Consider the following 18,767-nt stretch of genomic DNA (forward strand, 5'->3'; position numbering starts at 1 on the left):
TAGTCTCTCAGTGGTGTTTACGCAGTTCCCAATCCAGTACTGCTCACCTCCTCACCCCCTGCCCTCCATTTCCTGAACCCCCCTAATACTGTACATCCCTATCCAATCCAATCTATAAGGTAGACAAAAAAAAAAAAAAGCGCACACACACAAGAAATCTACCCCCTTCATACACCATTAATATTCTCCTAACATCAACTTCTCAAATCTATATAAGCCTCAGACCTTTTAAAATTCAAACATGCTTGCCATGTTTCAAAACTACATCCACAGAATCTTTGTGCGAGTGCAATAATTCCTCCATTAAACAGAAATAGTCTACTATTGTAAAACATTCTTTCACAGTAGGAATATCCTGTGAACTCCAGTGTTTCTGAATATATCCTTTTCCCGCATTAAGTAAATGTGGAATTAATGATCTCCTATACCATGGAACTGAAATATGTGTGTTATTGGACAAGCACGTTCATGGTTTCATGGGCAAGCTTGTTCCTGGTATTTTATAGATATTCCTAATTATCCCCCCAATATCTGTATTCTGGAACATTTCCACTATTTATGTGTAAATGTTCCTGAGAGTTACATCCCCTCCAACACAAAGCTATTTCTAGCTAAAGCCTACGTGCCTTTATTGGCGTTACATATCATCTTGACAACAGTTTAGAGTTTGGTTCGGCCATTTTACGAGCTACTCATGAGGTATGTGACAGGTTGAATATTTCAGTTCTTTGTCTCTCCTGCAGTGTCACCCCTAATTCTTACTCCTATTTATTTAGGTATGGTGGCTTTTTAGGTTCTGCTTGAGTTGTTGTGAGTATACCATTTCAGGAGATGCAATGAATTGGACTTTAGTGGCTTTGTGAGTATGCACACTAAGTTATATAGCATTTAGTGAGAGTTTTCCATAGTCTGGGTTTAATGACATGTTAAGGGAGTCTCTTGGGACCCTCCAGGTCACCAGAAATTGGAAGATTTACCCTCTATTACTTTTCTGGGGAAAACACAAAATTTGTGATTTTCTTTTGCTTTCACTTTCCATGATAATGATAAACAGGACAAATAGAGAGGGTGAATCCCCCTAACAGGGGCACAGACAGCAATAGAAACCTAATCAATGTTCTAATCCATTTCCACTCGATCCAAAATTTAAAAAAAAAAATTATTTTAGTTCAATTTTAGGTCCATTCCAGTCTGAACAGTGTTTTAGGACTTGTTAGACCAATTTTATTAAACTAAATCAAAGTTTACATTACATAAAAACGGTTGCCCATAGAAGGGGATTTTCACAATCAAAAACAGCTTCCTCTCTTAGGTGATAAGGTCTTAAACCTTGGCCTTTGAGCTTTTCCCTCAGACCGTCTCACACAGTACCTCTATGTTTCTGTGCCCCTCTCTCAGCTTACCCAGCTTTTCTGGCTCTCTCAGCTCTCTGGACTTTCTCAGTCTTTTCAGCCACAGTTCCCTGCTGTGCGGACTCGCACACAGGCCTCTTGTTAGGGGATCTCCTGGCACCCCAAGCTCCTTTGAGACCTTTAGATTCCCTCAACTCTCTGGACTCACCTAGTCACCTAGTCATCTTGGCTCTCTGTCCTCCTGCCTTACCCAGCTGTGTTGACTCTCTCAGTCCTCTGGACAAGAAACCTTCTGTCTCCAGAATGGAGTATGGTCTCCTAAAGTAGGGCACACCTGTCTCCTAATGGGAGGCCTGTACTCTCCTCAAGCTTCAGGTGTGCACACCTGCACATGCAGCCGGCTGGTCTTCTGCAAGACCAGGGAACGGGGAAGGGGTATACGGTATAGAAATACCGGTAGGAAAAGTGGTTACTATAGCAATTATAGGTCAGTACAATGTAAATGGAGTAAAAGGTAACAATTTATTATATAAGATGATAAAACAACTGAGTATGATAGACATACAGTTAATAATTGATGCACTTAAGAATACAATGCCATATCTAATGTGGTGGCATAAAAGGGGACTAACGAATTCAGCAGACAAGACATACACAGAACATATAACGGCATGAACACTGTCCGGACTGGTTATATGCTGCTCGGTGGCCAGGCGATCAAATTGAGTAACGGCATATGAATGTGTCATCAAATAGAAAATTTAGTGGAACGCGCTGCCGAGAAGCATATACATGGAACGGGGAGGGGGGGCAGGAAGAGGGGGGGGGGGGGGGGAGAACCCGGGCCCGGGAATGGGGATCAAGGAGTTGACTGGACTGATCCTGGCAGTTCAGAGTACTTATGAGATGGTGGCCAAACTTATTCTGAGTAAAGTAGAGCAGTTGGTCTAAGTATAGTGTAGTTCACTTATACAGTGTAGGCAGAAATGGTCGGCCATGTGAGCAGGGGAGCTGATAAAGCACAGTGATCAGTAGGCTTCAAGGCTACTCATAAGGTGCAAACAATGGTTAGCAAGGACACCAATGGCCGTGTGGTACTTGTAGAGCTTAAGCATATACAAGAAGCTGTGCAGAGTCCTCAACTTTTTGGTGAGTCAGTAATGCTCGTACCTTAACTTCCTTGGGGATTCCTTGAAGTTGTTACACGGGTCATACTGGAGGTGGCTTGCGGAGTCCGGATGATTATGAAGCCGGTGAATAGGGCTGCTCCTATGATCCTCCGTAGGGAATAGCTGATCGGGTCCTGAGCATGAAAAGCCCTTGCTTGATGCTAGTAGCCTGAGCAGCTTCAGGTGCCTTCGATAGTGTGATGGGCTACCTGGTGTGTCACCGCTGCACGGCTTCCACCTCTCCGTCCGTTCAGTGGACAGCGCTGATGCCGGTGATGACGTCAACGCGTTTCGCTGTTGCGTGGTAGCGTAGCTTCTTCCTGGACGTTTGATTGGAGAAGCCAGTGCACACCTTTTTTATTTCGGCGAACTGGCTTCAATGTAGCCAATCGGCTCTGTGATTGGTTTTAATTAGGTTGTTACTTGGTACGGAATAACATGGGCTGTGTAATTCATTTCCCTTCATATGCAACGTTGTTGTTATATCGAAAAGGCTTTACAGACGATATCGTCAGTTGTATTTATTTAGGTATGGTGGCTTTTTAGGTTCTGCTTGAGTTGTTGTGAGTATACCATTTCAGGAGATGCAATGAATTGGACTTTAGTGGCTTTGTGAGTATGCACACTAAGTTATATAGCATTTAGTGAGAGTTTTCCATAGTCTGGGTTTAATGACACGTTAAGGGAGTCTCTTGGGACCCTCCAGGTCACCAGAAATTGGAAGATTTACCCTCTATTACTTTTCTGGGGAAAACACAAAATTTGTGATTTTCTTTTGCTTTCACTTTCCATGATAATGATAAACAGCACAAATAGAGAGGGTGAATCCCCCTAACAGGGGCACAGACAGCAATAGAAACCTAATCAATGTTCTAATCCATTTCCACTCGATCCAAAATTTAAAAAAAAAAATTATTTTAGTTCAATTTTAGGTCCATTCCAGTCTGAACAGTGTTTTAGGACTTGTTAGACCAATTTTATTAAACTAAATCAAAGTTTACATTACATAAAAACGGTTGCCCATAGAAGGGGATTTTCACAATCAAAAACAGCTTCCTCTCTTAGGTGATAAGGTCTTAAACCTTGGCCTTTGAGCTTTTCCCTCAGACCGTCTCACACAGTACCTCTATGTTTCTGTGCCCCTCTCTCAGCTTACCCAGCTTTTCTGGCTCTCTCAGCTCTCTAGACTTTCTCAGTCTTTTCAGCCACAGTTCCCTGCTGTGCGGACTCGCACACAGGCCTCTTGTTAGGGGATCTCCTGGCACCCCAAGCTCCTTTGAGACCTTTAGATTCCCTCAACTCTCTGGACTCACCTAGTCACCTAGTCATCTTGGCTCTCTGTCCTCCTGCCTTACCCAGCTGTGTTGACTCTCTCAGTCCTCTGGACAAGAAACCTTCTGTCTCCAGAATGGAGTATGGTCTCCTAAAGTAGGGCACACCTGTCTCCTAATGGGAGGCCTGTACTCTCCTCAAGCTTCAGGTGTGCACACCTGCACATGCAGCCGGCTGGTCTTCTGCAAGACCTGGACACTAGGTTGGAGACTTCTTCCCTCCCAAAACTCTTCGTAGTCTCCAAACTCCTGAATCCAATCCATGAATACCAAGACCTGGACAAAACCAAAAAATCAGTTTTCAGCACTGTAAATAGATATACAGGAGCCTCTTACTCTGTATAAGTGCAAACCCTGTGTCACTCCTGTAACAGACCTGGTGTCAGACCACAGCCAACTTCACTAACTTGTGACAAATGGCTGGTCATACTCTCATTGATACACGACAATGGCACTCTCAGCCTCTTCCTGCACGAAGATGTTCCAGCTCGTGTAACTATAATCGAAGTGCTAGCAGACCTAAAGTGATCGTTGCTTTATGGTAACATGTTTATTATCGTCCAGCATGAAATTACCATTTGAATGAATACAAATACGATGGTTATCAGATGCCCATTTCATGTAGGAGAAGTATTGGGCCTAATGTGCTTCCAGTACCTCCTAGGACATGGATGTTTGGGCTTAAAGTGCTGCTAATTACTTGATACAAGTAAGTGTCATTATTCTGGTTGTAACATTATGATCTCAGGAGTTATGGAATACACTGAAGTTTGGATTCTACAGAAAGAGATAGAACTGTGTACTTGCTAACTACTCCAGCTAAACTATTTATGATCAGTGATAAGCTAGGACAGTTACCTGCACTATGATTACTTTGCCTGGGCTTGAAGGTTTTATGACTGCTATTAGAGTGAGACTGGGATGTCTATTGTGTTAATTTCTGTTAATGGGGTTTATGATGGTTAATCCCAATTCCCTCAGTAGGAAATGCTAATAACCTCTGTAGATGTTTATTGTTAGTAGACATGGAAATGATACGCAAACCTATTCCAGGCCTTCTGTTAAGGCATTCGATTGAATATTTACAGATTTAGCAAATCCCTGTTTGTTAGATATGTGCTAAGTAATGTTCAGCAGAATAGTTCATGCTATTCTGAAGTTCTTTTGAAGTGTCCAGACTCTTAGCAATCTGTTTACTCAAGTTAAATGTCTATGGAGATGAACTCTTGGGATTATAGCAACAGGTATATGGCCTGAAAGGGGGGTCACAGCTGCTCTATCTCCTAATCTAAAAATGTAATGACTGATTTGTGTCCTCTGATCCAGTTTTTGGGGTTCCCAGTTTTCATTATCACTTCTACTTCCATTTTCACAATTGTTTCATTCGTTCAGCATGGGTGCCATTCAGGGAACACTTTGCATTCTCTGAAAAAATGCAAAACATTCTATGATTGGACAAGGTGGAGAGGCGGGGTGGTGTTAGTCTCCTTCTTGTCCAATCAGAGAATACTTTGCCTTCATTGAGGAAATGCAAAATGCTTCCTGAATGGCACCCATAGTGAGTGGGTGACCTTGTGTGTTCAGCAACCAGCAGGGCAGAAGCTTGACACAAGACCTGGAAACTAGTAGAGATCACCGGTGTACTAGTGTCCCCTACATTTATTTCCAGCTTCCACAGGGATCACAAAGATTTTTCCAGAACAGGTATGGTTAGTTAAAATGACATTCTTGAAATTGCTATAAAGAAAGTAAAGGGGAACATATATATTCTCCTTAGTTGTATTCCTTGGCTCCATTAGCCATAAGAAAACACTTGGCTTATGTGCTGGATGAGTAAAACTTTATAGTGTACCACAGCTATAGTGATTAGTTTAGCAGGATGATGATGCTGATATGCTTGATAGACATTAGGATAGACATCTTTTTTTTTCTTTTTTCTTTTTTTTTTTTTTCTCGCCACCTCAGCAAACTTAATCCAGAGACAGCTTTCAGCTTTGTACTCATATTTGTCTCTAACTTAGTTACATCATTGTGGCTTTTCAATAATCCAAGTTTAAATTATCCTATTATTACCAAGTTTTAACACATAAAATACATATCAGATACATCTAGCCCATCTGGCCACAACCTTCTTGTTGCTATTATACGTGACTATAAGATATTGCTTTTCTATCTAGTATACCCTTTCCCCCCACCCCCCAATAACCCGACATTATTAAGCTCACCTAGTTTTCAGGGCACACCCAAGATCTAGCTACAGTTCTATACATTGTTCCCTCTTGGCTTTGAAACTTTAAGCTATACCCGATTCAACATCTCTCCCTTATTAGAAAGACGAGTGCTCTCGACTCTAAGATAGCACTGTTAGAGTACACAGCATTGCTTGTACCCACCGGTTCCATAGTCTCTCAAACCTGTTATAGTTACCTAATCTAGTATAGAATGTCCTTTCATTCCACACTGTTGAGTTGACAGCTCCGACCCAAGCTTCCGGGGTCGGAGGTGTTCTTGATTGCCAGGATTGTGCTATTAGTTTTCTAGCTTGAAACAGACATCTTACTACCGCTATAGCTGTGCTCCAATCGCTCGGCCCGGTGTTAACATGTCCCAACACGCAAGTCTTGGGGTCGAACTCTAGGTTGGTACTGAATATGGTATTTATTTTCTTTATAATCTCAGACCAGTACCTAACTAGTTTTGGACACCTCCAGACCATGTGGATTAAGTCGCCAGATCCTCTGCATCTAGGGCACTCGTCGTTGGTTCTACGACCAAACATAAACAGCTTTTTTGGTGTACAGTAATTTCTGTGCAGCAACATCAGGTGGGAAGCTTTTTGTGCTGGGGAGACCGACACTTCTGATCCTAACTCCAAAATCCTTTTCCACTGCTCATCCGTTATCTCCCCCACATCAGCCGCCCATCTGTCCCTACCCCCAAGGAGACCTACCTGTGCGTTTCTTCTCTTTATTAGTTGGTTATATGCCTCCGTGATTAAGCCCTTGGTGGACTCTGATTTAATTATTGTTTGTAGTAGTGGCATCCTACACCAATTAGGGGGTTGTCTATTAAGCTGCTTGTTAAGGGCATGCCTAATCTGTAGATAACTATAAAAAACTTGACTTGGTAACCCGTACTCCTGCCTCAGGTCCTCAAACGATTTCAGGATAGTCCCCTCATATAATTGTGCCAGCCGGTTTATCCCACAGTTTTCCCACATCCTATTTCTTTCGACAGTTAGCAATTCATGCAAGTGCTTATTATTCCAAATTGGCGAATATTCTGAAATTCCTTTGTACCCCATTATCCTCTTAACTGTTTGCCAAACCCTAGTGACCAATTTAAACGTCAGGATCTCTCCTTGCAGTGAGTCTGCCTCCAGCGCTTCCACTAGTGAACTGTGTAGGCTCCCCTGAAGGATAATCTTGGCACACTTACTTCCCCCTCCCTCAGTAGCGCATCCTCCCAGTTGTTGTAGCTGGGCTGCCAGGAAATAACTAAACGGATGTGGAACCCCCAATCCCCCCTCCGTGGCAGAGCGCTGCAGTTTTTGTAGTCCGATCCTGGCCTGCCCTTTTTTCCATATTAGCTCCCTAAAGAGGGATTGAATTTTTTGGAACCACTTCTCCCCGATCCATACTGGGGAGTTGTGGAGCAAATATAACAACTGCGGCATCCATACCATTTTGGTGAGGTTGACTCGACCCGCTACAGACAGAGGGAGTCTGCTCCAAATATCGCATTTTTTTAAAAATTTTAATAAAAGAGGGATCAAGTTGTCCTCAATAAACGCACTAGGGTCCTTGGACATCACGACGCCAAGATACTTAATTTTCCCCATTACCTTCAGCTGGGGCAAGCACGTCGAGACAGGGTTGACCAGTGGATCAATCGGCATAAGCGACGATTTCTCCCAATTGATAACGAGTCCCGAGAACTTACCGAAGTTCTCTACCAGTTGCATAACTTTCTTCAATGAGGAGGTTGTGTCCCCCAAGAAAAATAGGACATCGTCCGCAAAGAGCGCTATTTTCTCTTCCACCCCCTCTCTATGAAATCCCTGCAATTCAGGTGATGATCTCACTGCTCCTGCCAATGGTTCCATGGCCAGAACAAACAGCAGGGGGGACAAGGGACAGCCTTGTCTTGTCCCTCTTTCGAGGGGGAAACTTTCCGAGTATTCATTGTTTATCCTGAGCCTTGCCCTTGGGTGGTTATATAAAATTTTAATCCAGCTAATAAATACGGGCCCAAATCCAAACTTCTCTAGCACCCTCCATAAATAATCCCACTCCAGGGTGTCGAAGGCCTTAGCAGTGTCCAAGGACAGTATGGCTCTAGATCCTGCATTTATTATTGGTACCTGGATGTTCAGATATGCCCTTCTGATATTAGCGCTGGTAGACCGGCCGGGGATAAACCCCGATTGGTCCGAGTGCACAAGTTTTGCGATACACTTATTCAGTCTGGATGCCAGCACCCTTGCTACAATCTTGGCATCTGAGCACAGCAGTGATATCGGTCTATACGAAGAGACTTCCAATTGATCTTTCCCCTCCTTTGGTATCACTACTATGTCGGCCTCCGACATTGATAGAGGCAGCCTTCCATCCTTTGTCGTCTGTTCCAGCACTTTTAGAAGCTCCGGGAGCAAGACCTCCCCATACTTCCTATAGATCTCCAATGGCAGCCCATCGGGGCCCGGAGATTTGTGGCCTGACAGCTCTGCAACTGCCTTTTGTAGTTCCTCCAAGGCCAAGGGGGACTCCATCTCACTCCTATCCCTCTCCGTGAGTACGGGCAGATCTATCCTTTCTAAGAATCCGTCCATATCGCGTCGGTCTAAACCCCGCCGCGACCTGTACAAGTCTCTATAGAACATAGAAAAAGTCTCTAGGACCTCAGCGGGATTAGATGTAATCTTTCCAGCTGGTGTCCTAATTGAGGAGATGGCCGATGAGGATAGATTTGACTTGGTTAAAAGTGCAAGCATCCGGCCTACTTTCTCCCCTTCGCCAAAGTAGCTTTGTTTCTGGAAGAGTCTCTTGTTCTCTGCTCTTCTATTGATTACCTCTTTATACTCTTGTTGTTTTTTAAGCCAAATTTCCTGCTTTTCAGGGGTTGGATCTACCACGTATTGTGCTTCTGATTCTATGGCTTCCCTGCTAGCCCTCGCCTCCCATTTCCTTGACGATTTCTTTATTATAACAACCTGCTGATGTAATAGTCCCCTGAGGTATGCTTTTAGGGTGTCCCATACTACCCCTACTGACGCTGTACCTGAGTTAATCATTACAAACTCTTTTAGTTTGGAGGTTATATCTGCTGGGCTACTTATCAAGTCCAACCATAACGGTTTTATTGCCCACCTTTTCTGACTAGATCTAATGTTTAAGTTTAGGGTCAAAGTTAAAGGTGAGTGGTCCGATATTCCCCTCGGCCTATACTCTATATTTCTAATTAATCGCAGGGATTCAATGTTACTCACTGCCATATCTATACGCGAAAGCGTAGAATACGACCCTGAGTAGCAGGAGTACTGTCGAGCATTAGGATTGTGTGATCTCCACAGGTCGCACCATCCAATCTCTTTAAGGAGTTGGCCTAAGCGCCCCTCTGGTACCCTTTCCGCCCGGGTCACGGGCGGAAACCGATCCATATTGTTATCCAGGACTGCATTAAAATCCCCCACCACTACTATTGGGACATCTATCTCGTTATCCACAAACTCTAACAGATCCAACAAGATCTCTGTTTTAAACGGAGGGGGAATATAAACATTTGCTATAACAAAAGGTCTATTTTCCACAACGCAGCTCAGGAAGACATAGCGTCCCAACACATCTATCCTGGTTCTCCTGCAGGAAAATGAAGTACCTCTCCTCACCAATATGCTTACCCCTCTTGAGTAAGAGGTATGAACTGAATGATACTGTTCTTGGAATTTATAGCTCCGAACATGCAATTTAGTTTCATTAGTAAGGTGAGTTTCCTGCAGGCAAACCAGTTCGACCCCATAGGCCTCCATTATCGAGAACACCGCTGCCTTTTTAACAGGATCGCCCATGCCCCTAATATTCCAAGAACCTATTTTTAGCGTTTTAACAGGCATCTTAAGGAAAGTAAATAAAAAAGAAACAGACAAGCAAAAAAAATAAAAAGTAATAACGAGAACAACGCCCTAAGAAAGAAAAAAAGGTGGTTCGTTTGTGTCTTTGTGTGTGCAAAGCCTACCATCGTCTCTATAGTTGTGTCAAACAAAAAAGTGAAAGGGGGGGAGGGCAAGGGATCCCCGCGTCCAGGGACCACCCCCCCCTCTCCCCTTAATTGCAAATACAGACCACATGTGCAACTATATTTTATTTTTATAAACCCCCTCCTCCTAGATACTCGTGCCTTACGTTCACCCCGTTGCCTAACCTTGTAGCTTGCTATATACCCCCCCCCCCCAACTTCTACCTGACCCATCCCCCTTTTTCCCCCCACCCTTCTTTGTGTCCCTCCCTCTTGCCTAACTAGGCTAGCCCTAGGGGCTGTGCTTGTGACCATTTTCCTCCCTCCCGACCATCCAAGAAAAAACTCACCACTCATATACTGGTCAAGTGCTTTGTGACACATTTTCAAACTCCCCCCCTCCCACAGCCCAATTCCAAAACACCAAGAAAATCGCATCCTTCATCCGTGCTTCCATCCATCACCCCCCCCCCGCCTCCCCTCCTCCGTGCCATCCACTATATGCTGTGTACAAAAACGGAGAGAAAAAAAAAATGAGTAAATATATTGAAATAATTCAACCAGCCTTATATAGCCCCTAACTCTGCAGATTCATTTTGTTGTCTTCGATCCATTTTGTTGCCCCTGCCATTGTATCAAAATAATGAGTAGCCCCTAGGGCAGTAATACGTAAACGTGCCGGGTACAGCAGGGCGTATTCAATTTTGTAACTCCGTAAGTTGCGCTTGATGTCCCTAAATTCGGCCCTTTGTTTCTGCAGGTCTGGGGAATAATCGGGGAAAAATAAAATTTTAACCCCGTTGTACAAAATATCCCCCTTCTCTCTGGCCCTACGCATCAATGTTACCTTGTCTCTGTAATTAAAAAATTTCATAGTTATTGGTCTAGGATACCCCCCTGGTGGCGGAACCCTGGTTGGCACTCTGTGGGCTCTTTCGATAGTAAAAAGGTGAGAGAAAGTTTCCGACCCAAATATTCCCCTAAGCCAGTTCTCCAAAAACTCCTCGGGGTGGGGACCTTCGGTCCGTTCCGGTAGGCCCACCACCCTCACGTTGCTCCTGCGAGACCTATTTTCCATTTCCTCCATTTTGGCTTTATGTAAGTCAATCTGCGTTTTCATTGCTTTGAGCTCTTGCTTCAATGGGGTCAAGTCACCTCGGCCTGGCTCAACCTCTCCTCTAACATGGTTGTTCTAACGACAGTCCTTTGCAGTTCTTGGCTTACTGTAATTAGTTCTTCCTTTAACCCTTTCAGCTGGTCGCACAGATCACTTAGGGAGGCTTTGCAGGAATTGACAGCGCATAGAACGTCTTTCAATGTGGGCTCCGCTGCTAATATTATATTTTGCTCGGCAATATTGCTGGTTGCCATTCCTGAGGATTCGCCTACAGGGTTTTTACTGCTCGCAGTTTTTGTAGTGTGTGTAGCCGTCGGTCCTTTTCCTAGGCTCTTCCTATCCCCAGGGCCCCCCACATGGGATTTCTCCTGCTGCTGTTGGGTACTTTTAGATGGTGATGAGGTAGAGGGGTGCGCAAATTTTTCCAGTTTGGCCGCTGCGGCTGCTGCTAAGTTCCCCTTTTCTTTTGATGAACGAGTCGTTTGAGAGCTGGTATTCTCCTGCTGCTGCAGCTCTTCTCCCTTTTTTTTAGTCATAGCTTATTGTACAATCCAGGGGGGAGCAGTTATAGGGGTTTAACAGCTCAACAGGTTGACCTTTCCCCTCACCCCTCTTTTTTCCTTTCCTTCCTTCCTTCCCTCTCTCTTCCTTCCCCTCTTCCTCTTCTCCTTTCTTTCTCCTTCTTTTTACCTCCCCTCTCCCCCTTCTCAGGTCAAATGTTAACACAGTCCCACTAGCGACTTTCCAGCATTCAACTGACACTAGGATTAATACCCAGCCTGGTTTTGCAAGTAGATCTATATCATTGGATTGTTGTGGAATCAGCGTCTATTTTAGTTATGTGTCTCGTCACCAGCCAGCAGATTGCCTCTCTCCCTCGCAGGGACAAGCCTCTATACAATCATAAGTCGGGCTGCCTAAGTCTCAGCCCTTGTGCTACAGAAAACAGTGGTTCAGCCCTTGGAGAGAGAGAAAACAGTCTGTTTCTTAAGATGGCCAAAGTAATTGGTACCTGGTACTGCCAGACCACCTGGGCAGTGCAGGGACGTTCCCAGCAATCGCTTCCTCTACTGTCAACGAGCGCCGTCCCCGCCGCCTCCCCCCCGCTAGTGTTGGAGCCATTGCCCCGGCAACCCTCTCGAACACAGCCGACGTCCCTCGCTCCTCCTCGCCACTCCAAGGAGGGGGCCGCTAGCGTCACTGTTCAGTGCTTGTGTTCCGGCGGCACACGTCAGTGTAGGCAGGGTCAGAGGGAGCCAGGCGGCCGAACGAGCACCGAGCTCTGCAGGAAGGGAGACCGCATCCAGCGGGCCCGACAGGCTAGTATGGATAGTCACGGATGGTCACGGAGGCGTCGGGCAGGGAGAGATCTCCAACACAACCTCTCACTCCAACATCCGGTCACACCCCTTCCCCATTAGGATAGACATCTTTGGTTCTCATAGATGATCCCACTCTTGACCTGCACACTCCAGCAGAAAGACCAAGGGGAAGTCAAGTAGGCTTCATTGCAACTTGTAACTCGTTTCAAAGGGCATCTGTCCCTTTGTCAGGTGAAAACATGGAATAAATTAACACCTGATACTTCCTGTTTGAAGCTCCATTGCTCATTACGTCTTTATTTTGTTACTATTGTTAAATTGCTATATTGCTTTACCTTTTGTACCCTGACCTGCACTACTTTCAACATTGAGGTTCATTTTACTTATCAAATGTAAAAAGAAATCTGGCTCAGATGACAATTACCCCAATCAAACCCTTCTTCTGGGGAGCATTGAGATTGATGTACACAACTATTTAAATAATTAGGCCCAGCCAAAGTTTAGGCATTAGTTTTGCAGTTTCTAGTTAAACCCTTGTCAGCTACGTTTACAGTAATTGTTGTATCTTTCTCCATCACACTCATATATCTCATAATGAATGATCTTTGATATTGAACTTATTAATGAATTTCTCAGTATCATGTTTTCAACTCTAGATGCACAGTACATATCTCCCACACCATGTCCTTTCATGTGTGTAATGTCAGGGATCCTTCTCATGTTGCTGTTTTCATTGTACAACTCCCTCTGGTCTGCTGGCCATGTAGTATAATGCTTCTTAATGTTGTCTCTGCCTTTATAGCAGTAAATGTGATCATATTGAATGAAGAATTTGAGCTGGTGGGAGGTAATACTGTTACAGCTTGTTTCATTCTAGAAAAATCTTATCATTCAGGCGGACTCCCCCCTGAACTGTTATGTAAAATGGAAAATAGCTATAGTGTTATAAAGCTCTCTTTTGTATGAATCACTTTTGTGAAATGACATAAAGAGGAGAGGCAAAGATATTTTTTTTTAATAGAATTGTTAGTAGTTATAAGTGTATTTTCAATGAGGTATTAGAGTTTGAACTATATTGCAAGACAATGCTTGACATGACATTTATTTAATAAATGTAGTAATGTAATAATTATTAAAATTTGGCACCCAAAATTCATCAGCCACTTGCGTGTGTGTAAACGATGGCACAATTTCTTTCATCTATTATGCGTTGAGTAATTTAACTAGTTCAAGTGACATGGGCATGTAAAAGAAAAAAAATACATAAAAATTAGGAACAGTCAAGGCTAGTACACAGGGGCTGAATATCGGCTGGTTTAACAGAAACTGTCCCTTTTGTGCGGCAGTATGTCCGACAGAAGCCAGCCGAACGTCCTGCTTCTGTCGAAGGGGCATGCCTGAAAATCATCTGCCGATCGACAGATGGCCAGTGTGTTCGGATGGGGGCATGGGGATCTCCGCACTAACATCGTATAGTACAGCAAGCTCCTCTGGAGCTCCTCAGTTTTTTTTTCATTCAGCCTGATGGGTTGAACGAAAGAACTGATAGCGAGTACCTAGAACCAGAAGTTTTTTAATTTTAGTTAGAGTAAATTGAATACTGTCCATGATACTTTTTAGTTAGAGAAAAGAAGGTTTTTTAGCTGTCTGTGTCCCATTGGGGAAATTTCCTTTAACTTCCTGTCCTATAAGCACAACCAGACGTGAGGTGTAATCTTAACAAAATTTGCCCCTTATTCCTGTTCTAGTGACAACTGAAAAATGTGTATTTTCTCTCACTTTAAGTCCTGATAAAATGCTTACGTGGACTAATACGGAGGAAATATCCCCCAGTGAGGACAGTACTAGTTTGTATCCTTCCCTACTTTATTCAAAACTAAAAAAAAAAAAAAGTTTTGGCTTTAGATGCACTTTAATTATGCTACAGTTTAACTCTTTCACTGCCAAAGACATGTAATTGTTTTATAAGGAATACAGCAATGTCACGGCTGCCATAGTTTTATAATTTGTGAGCAGATTCTAGTCTAGGCTGTAAGCTGCGTGATCACTTCTATAGTGAAAGTTGTACCTCTTCCTACCCCCGTGGTTTCCTCGCTCTCCACAGGCTAAGACTTAAAGACACACTTTAGTGTGTGTTTCACTGAAAAAGTGTACAAGTATTCTTCATGCCAAAAATGCATATTTTAGCATGTGTATAAAAAATAAAAAAAGAGAAAAAGTACACACGAGCGGACTTTACGGCAGACTTTGCCCGGCGGACGGGATTTCGTCGGACAATTCGATCGTGTGTGGGCTCCAGCGGACTTTGTTTTCTCAAAAGTTGGGCGGACTTAGATTTTAAACATGTTTTAAATCAATCCGTGGAAATCGAGTCCGGTCGAAAAGTCCGCTCGTCTGTATGCTAGTTCGTTGGACAAAAAGCCACGCTAGGGCAGCTATTGGCTACTGCCTATGAACTTCCTTGTTTTAGTCCGGTCGTACGTCATCACGTACGAATTCGACGGACTTTGGTGGATTGTGTGTAGGCAAGTCCATTCATTCAGAAAGTCCATCGTAAAGTCCGTCGAAAAGTCCGCCGGGCAAAGTCTGCTGTAAAGTCCGACCGTGTGTACGCGGCATAAGCAACAGCATTGCATTTGTTTTGTTTAATATGACATAATAAATAACCCAATCATTATTATCACAGCAGTAGAGCTGTACCACTGTTATAGCTAGACATTCCTTCTTGCCTGGAGTTAAAATGATTGTAAATCTTCTTTGTTTTTATAATTAAAATAAAAAAGAGGTTTATTCTTACCTGCTCTGTGCGATGATATTGCACAGAGCAGTCCCTTACCTCCTTTTCTGGAATCTCCCGCTGACTCTTTGCACTCCTCCTCTCTTGCAATTTTCCCCAAAGCAAGTCATGTGCTATGGGGGCATATGTGTGGGCGTGCTCCTGAGCCAGGCTGTGTGTGTCCATATACACACACAGGAAGGCTCAGCCCCGCCCTCCACTCCCTCTTCACAGGTTTTGATTGACAGCAGCAGGAGTCTGACTCCCTCTGCTACCAGTGCAGCCTTTGATAGCAGGGGGAGGGGAGAGAAGACCTACAGCCGTCACTGCTAAATTGATAGAGGACTCAGGTAAGTGTTTAGGGATGGAGGGGCAGCAACAGGCAGTGGAAGATATTTTGTTTTTTTTTACCATAATGCATAGACTATATTAACCAGTTGCCATCCGCCATATAGCAAAATGACGGCGGCAAAGTGGTTTCAATATCCTGACCGGACGTCATATGACGTCGCCAGGATATTGCGGCATTCGTTGTTGCGGTGTGTCAGTCTGACACGCAAATCTAGGTAAAGAGTCTCTGATGGAGACTCTTTACCACGTGATCAGCCGTGTTCAATCACGGCTGATCACAGTGTAAACAAGAAGAGCCGTTGATCGGCTTTTCCTCACTCACGTCTGTTAGACGCGAGTAGAGGAGAGCCAATCGGCTGCTCCTCTGATGGGGGGGTCTGTGCTGATTGATTATCAGCGCAGCCCACCCGAGGATGCCCACACTGGACCACCAGGGACGCCTCCAGGACCACCATGGATGTCACCACCAGGTATGCCACCCTAGACCACCAGGGATGTCAATCAGTGCCCACAATGAATGCCAATCAGTGCCCACAGTGGGCATCACTGATTGGCAGGCATTATTGTTTGGAACTGATTGGCATCCATCAGTGCCACCTATCAGTGCCCATCCATGCCCATCCCTGCTGCCTATCAATGCCCATCCCTGTTGCCTATCAGTGCCCATCCCTGCCGCCTATCAGTGCCACCTATGTGTACCCATCAGTGCTGCATATCAGTGCCACCTATCAGTGCCCATCAGTGCCGCATATTAGTGCCCATCATCAGTGCCACCTATCAGTGCCCATCAGTGCCACCTATGTGTACCCATCAGTGCTGCATATCAGTGCCACCTATCAGTGCCCATCAGTGCCGCATATTAGTGCCCATCATCAGTGCCACCTCATCAGTGCCACCTATCAGTGCCCATCAGTGCCACCTATGTGTACCCATCAGTGCTGCATATCAGTGCCGCCTTAGTGCAGCCCCATCAGTGCCCATCAGTGAAGGAGAAAACTTCCTTATTTACAAAGTTTTGTAACAGAAACTAAAATAAAGTTTTCCTTAAAAAAATTTTCGGTCTTTTTTAAATTTGTTTAGTAGAAAATAAAAATCCCAGAGGTGATCAAATACCACCAAAAGAAAGCTCTATTTGTGGGAACAAAATGATCAAAAAATAGTTTGGGCACAGTGTTGTATGACCATGCAATTGTCATTCAAAGTGCGACAGCGCTGAAAATTGGTCTGGGCAGGAAGGTGTATAAGCGCCCTGTATTGAAGTGGTTAAGGAAAAAAACCTTTAGGCCCCTTTCACACTGGGGCGGTGGGTGCGTCGGCGGTAAAGCGCTGCTAAAAATAGTGGCGCTTTACCGCCAACGCACCCACCGCCCCAGTGTGAAAGGGGCCTAAAGGTTTTTCCTGTCAATTTTGCGGAGCTATTTGGCCTCTAGCAGGGTGCTTTTACCCCCCCGCGCTAGCGGCCGAGAAAGAGTTTAAACCACCACAAAGCGCTGCTACAGCAGCACTATGCCGGCGGTATAGCCGCACTGCCCCATTGATTTCAATGGGCAGGAGCGGTGTATACATCGCTCCTTCACTGCTCCAAAGATGCTGCTTGCAGAAGTTTTTTTAATGTCCTGCAAGCGCATCGCTCCAGTGTGGAAGCACTCGGGCTTTCACACTGGAGAGACAGGAGAGGCTGTTTGCAGGCGCTATGCAGGTGCTATTTTTAGCGCTGTAGCGCCTGTAAAGCGCCTCAGTGTGAAAGGGGTCTTAGAGTTTAGAACTATTTTAATAATTTGTCATGCCTGAGTGTTTAGGAATGTGTGAGTGTGTATAGTGTGTTCTTTCCTGAAAATCCTTATAGGGGAGTTTGTTAGACGTGTAAATACTTACTGTATAAAGCTATTTGTTAGCAGAAGCAAAGAACATTTAACTATCCTAATAACTATTGTGTTATTTTTTTAGGTTGTGAGAAGGTATATTCTTGGTTCAATAGTGGAAAGTGAGAAGAATTATGTGGACTCCTTGAAGAGAATTCTTGAGGTACTATACAAATTTATAATATACTGTATTTCTGTAGACATTCCTCAAACTAACACAGCTTTGGGTGGGTGGTTGTATACTTTAACGGATTAAGGAACACACTTTCTCCAACTTTAGCTAGCGGTTTAAAATCATTGGAAAATCTCATCTGCAGCAGTTCACTATAACACCATTCTAAATATATTCATTTAGGGTTTCAGTAATATTGTGTAAAAATATTTGATACTGGGTTCCCACAAATGCTCACTCACCATTTGTTTTTCAGCTGTGGCTGGCTAATATCCTAATCTCAGGTTTCTAGAAGCTACATCAAAGCTAGCCATAGACGTTCGAATCTCGGCCGGTTCAGCAGGGACCAGCCAAGATTTGCACCATATATGGGTAGGTTGAACCAGTCTATCAGATTTTACATGTGATTATTGCTATTATAGCCACTAGCAGTAATCACTGGGTTCTCCCATCAAGGGCGGCTCCCCCCACCTCCCTGCCTAGAGAACACAATAGCTCTGCAGGAGGGATTCCACATCAACACTGACTGTGTTGATGGGGGAATCAAGCTATTTTCTTTCTTGCAAAATGTGGTTGCAGGTAAGAAAATTGCTCCATCTTTGGCTGGCTTTAGAAGTAGGTTTATGAAACTGAAAACGGAGCAAATAAAGAAAATATAGAAGTCCATTTTTAGGTTTTAATTACACTTTGGGGTCTGTTTTATAAAAAATGCATTGTGTAAATGTCTAAAGCATTCCCACAGTCATCACATTGCATTAGTTTGTCTAATAGAATTTTTCTTATGATTATCAGCTCCATCTAGTGGCTTTATTATGATATTTTCTTGATTGGGGTATTTCAAGAAAATACTTCATTATGGCTGCTAGATGGAACTGACTATAATATATAGGTCTGAGTAATAAAACTTAATTTTAATTTTTTTTTTTTTTATATTTTTTATTTTAAAAGTAAAAGAGGGCGACAAAAACCTAGTGTGATCCTTGGCACTGTTTTTGATAGACTAATACATCAATAAATGGTTCGGTGGATGTGGTAGCAATTCTCAAAGATTTCTCAAGGTGATCATCAGATGTTTTGATTG

At 43.9% G+C, this 18,767-nt stretch overlaps 1 protein-coding gene across 3 annotated transcripts in view; it reads left to right on the top strand.

Moving 5' to 3' along the window:
* ARHGEF10 (Rho guanine nucleotide exchange factor 10) overlaps positions 1-18,767 on the top strand; it is a 276,309-nt gene that overhangs the window by 130,613 nt on the left and 126,929 nt on the right. For all 3 annotated transcript variants that reach the window (XM_073626640.1, XM_073626639.1, XM_073626637.1), the window contains one exon: positions 17,600-17,677. In XM_073626640.1, the coding sequence (XP_073482741.1) occupies positions 17,600-17,677 (78 nt within the window). The remainder of the gene's footprint in view (positions 1-17,599; positions 17,678-18,767) is intronic.

Source organism: Aquarana catesbeiana, linkage group LG04 (genome assembly GCF_042186555.1).
Source record: "Aquarana catesbeiana isolate 2022-GZ linkage group LG04, ASM4218655v1, whole genome shotgun sequence".
Taxonomy (NCBI): Eukaryota; Metazoa; Chordata; class Amphibia; order Anura; family Ranidae; genus Aquarana; species Aquarana catesbeiana.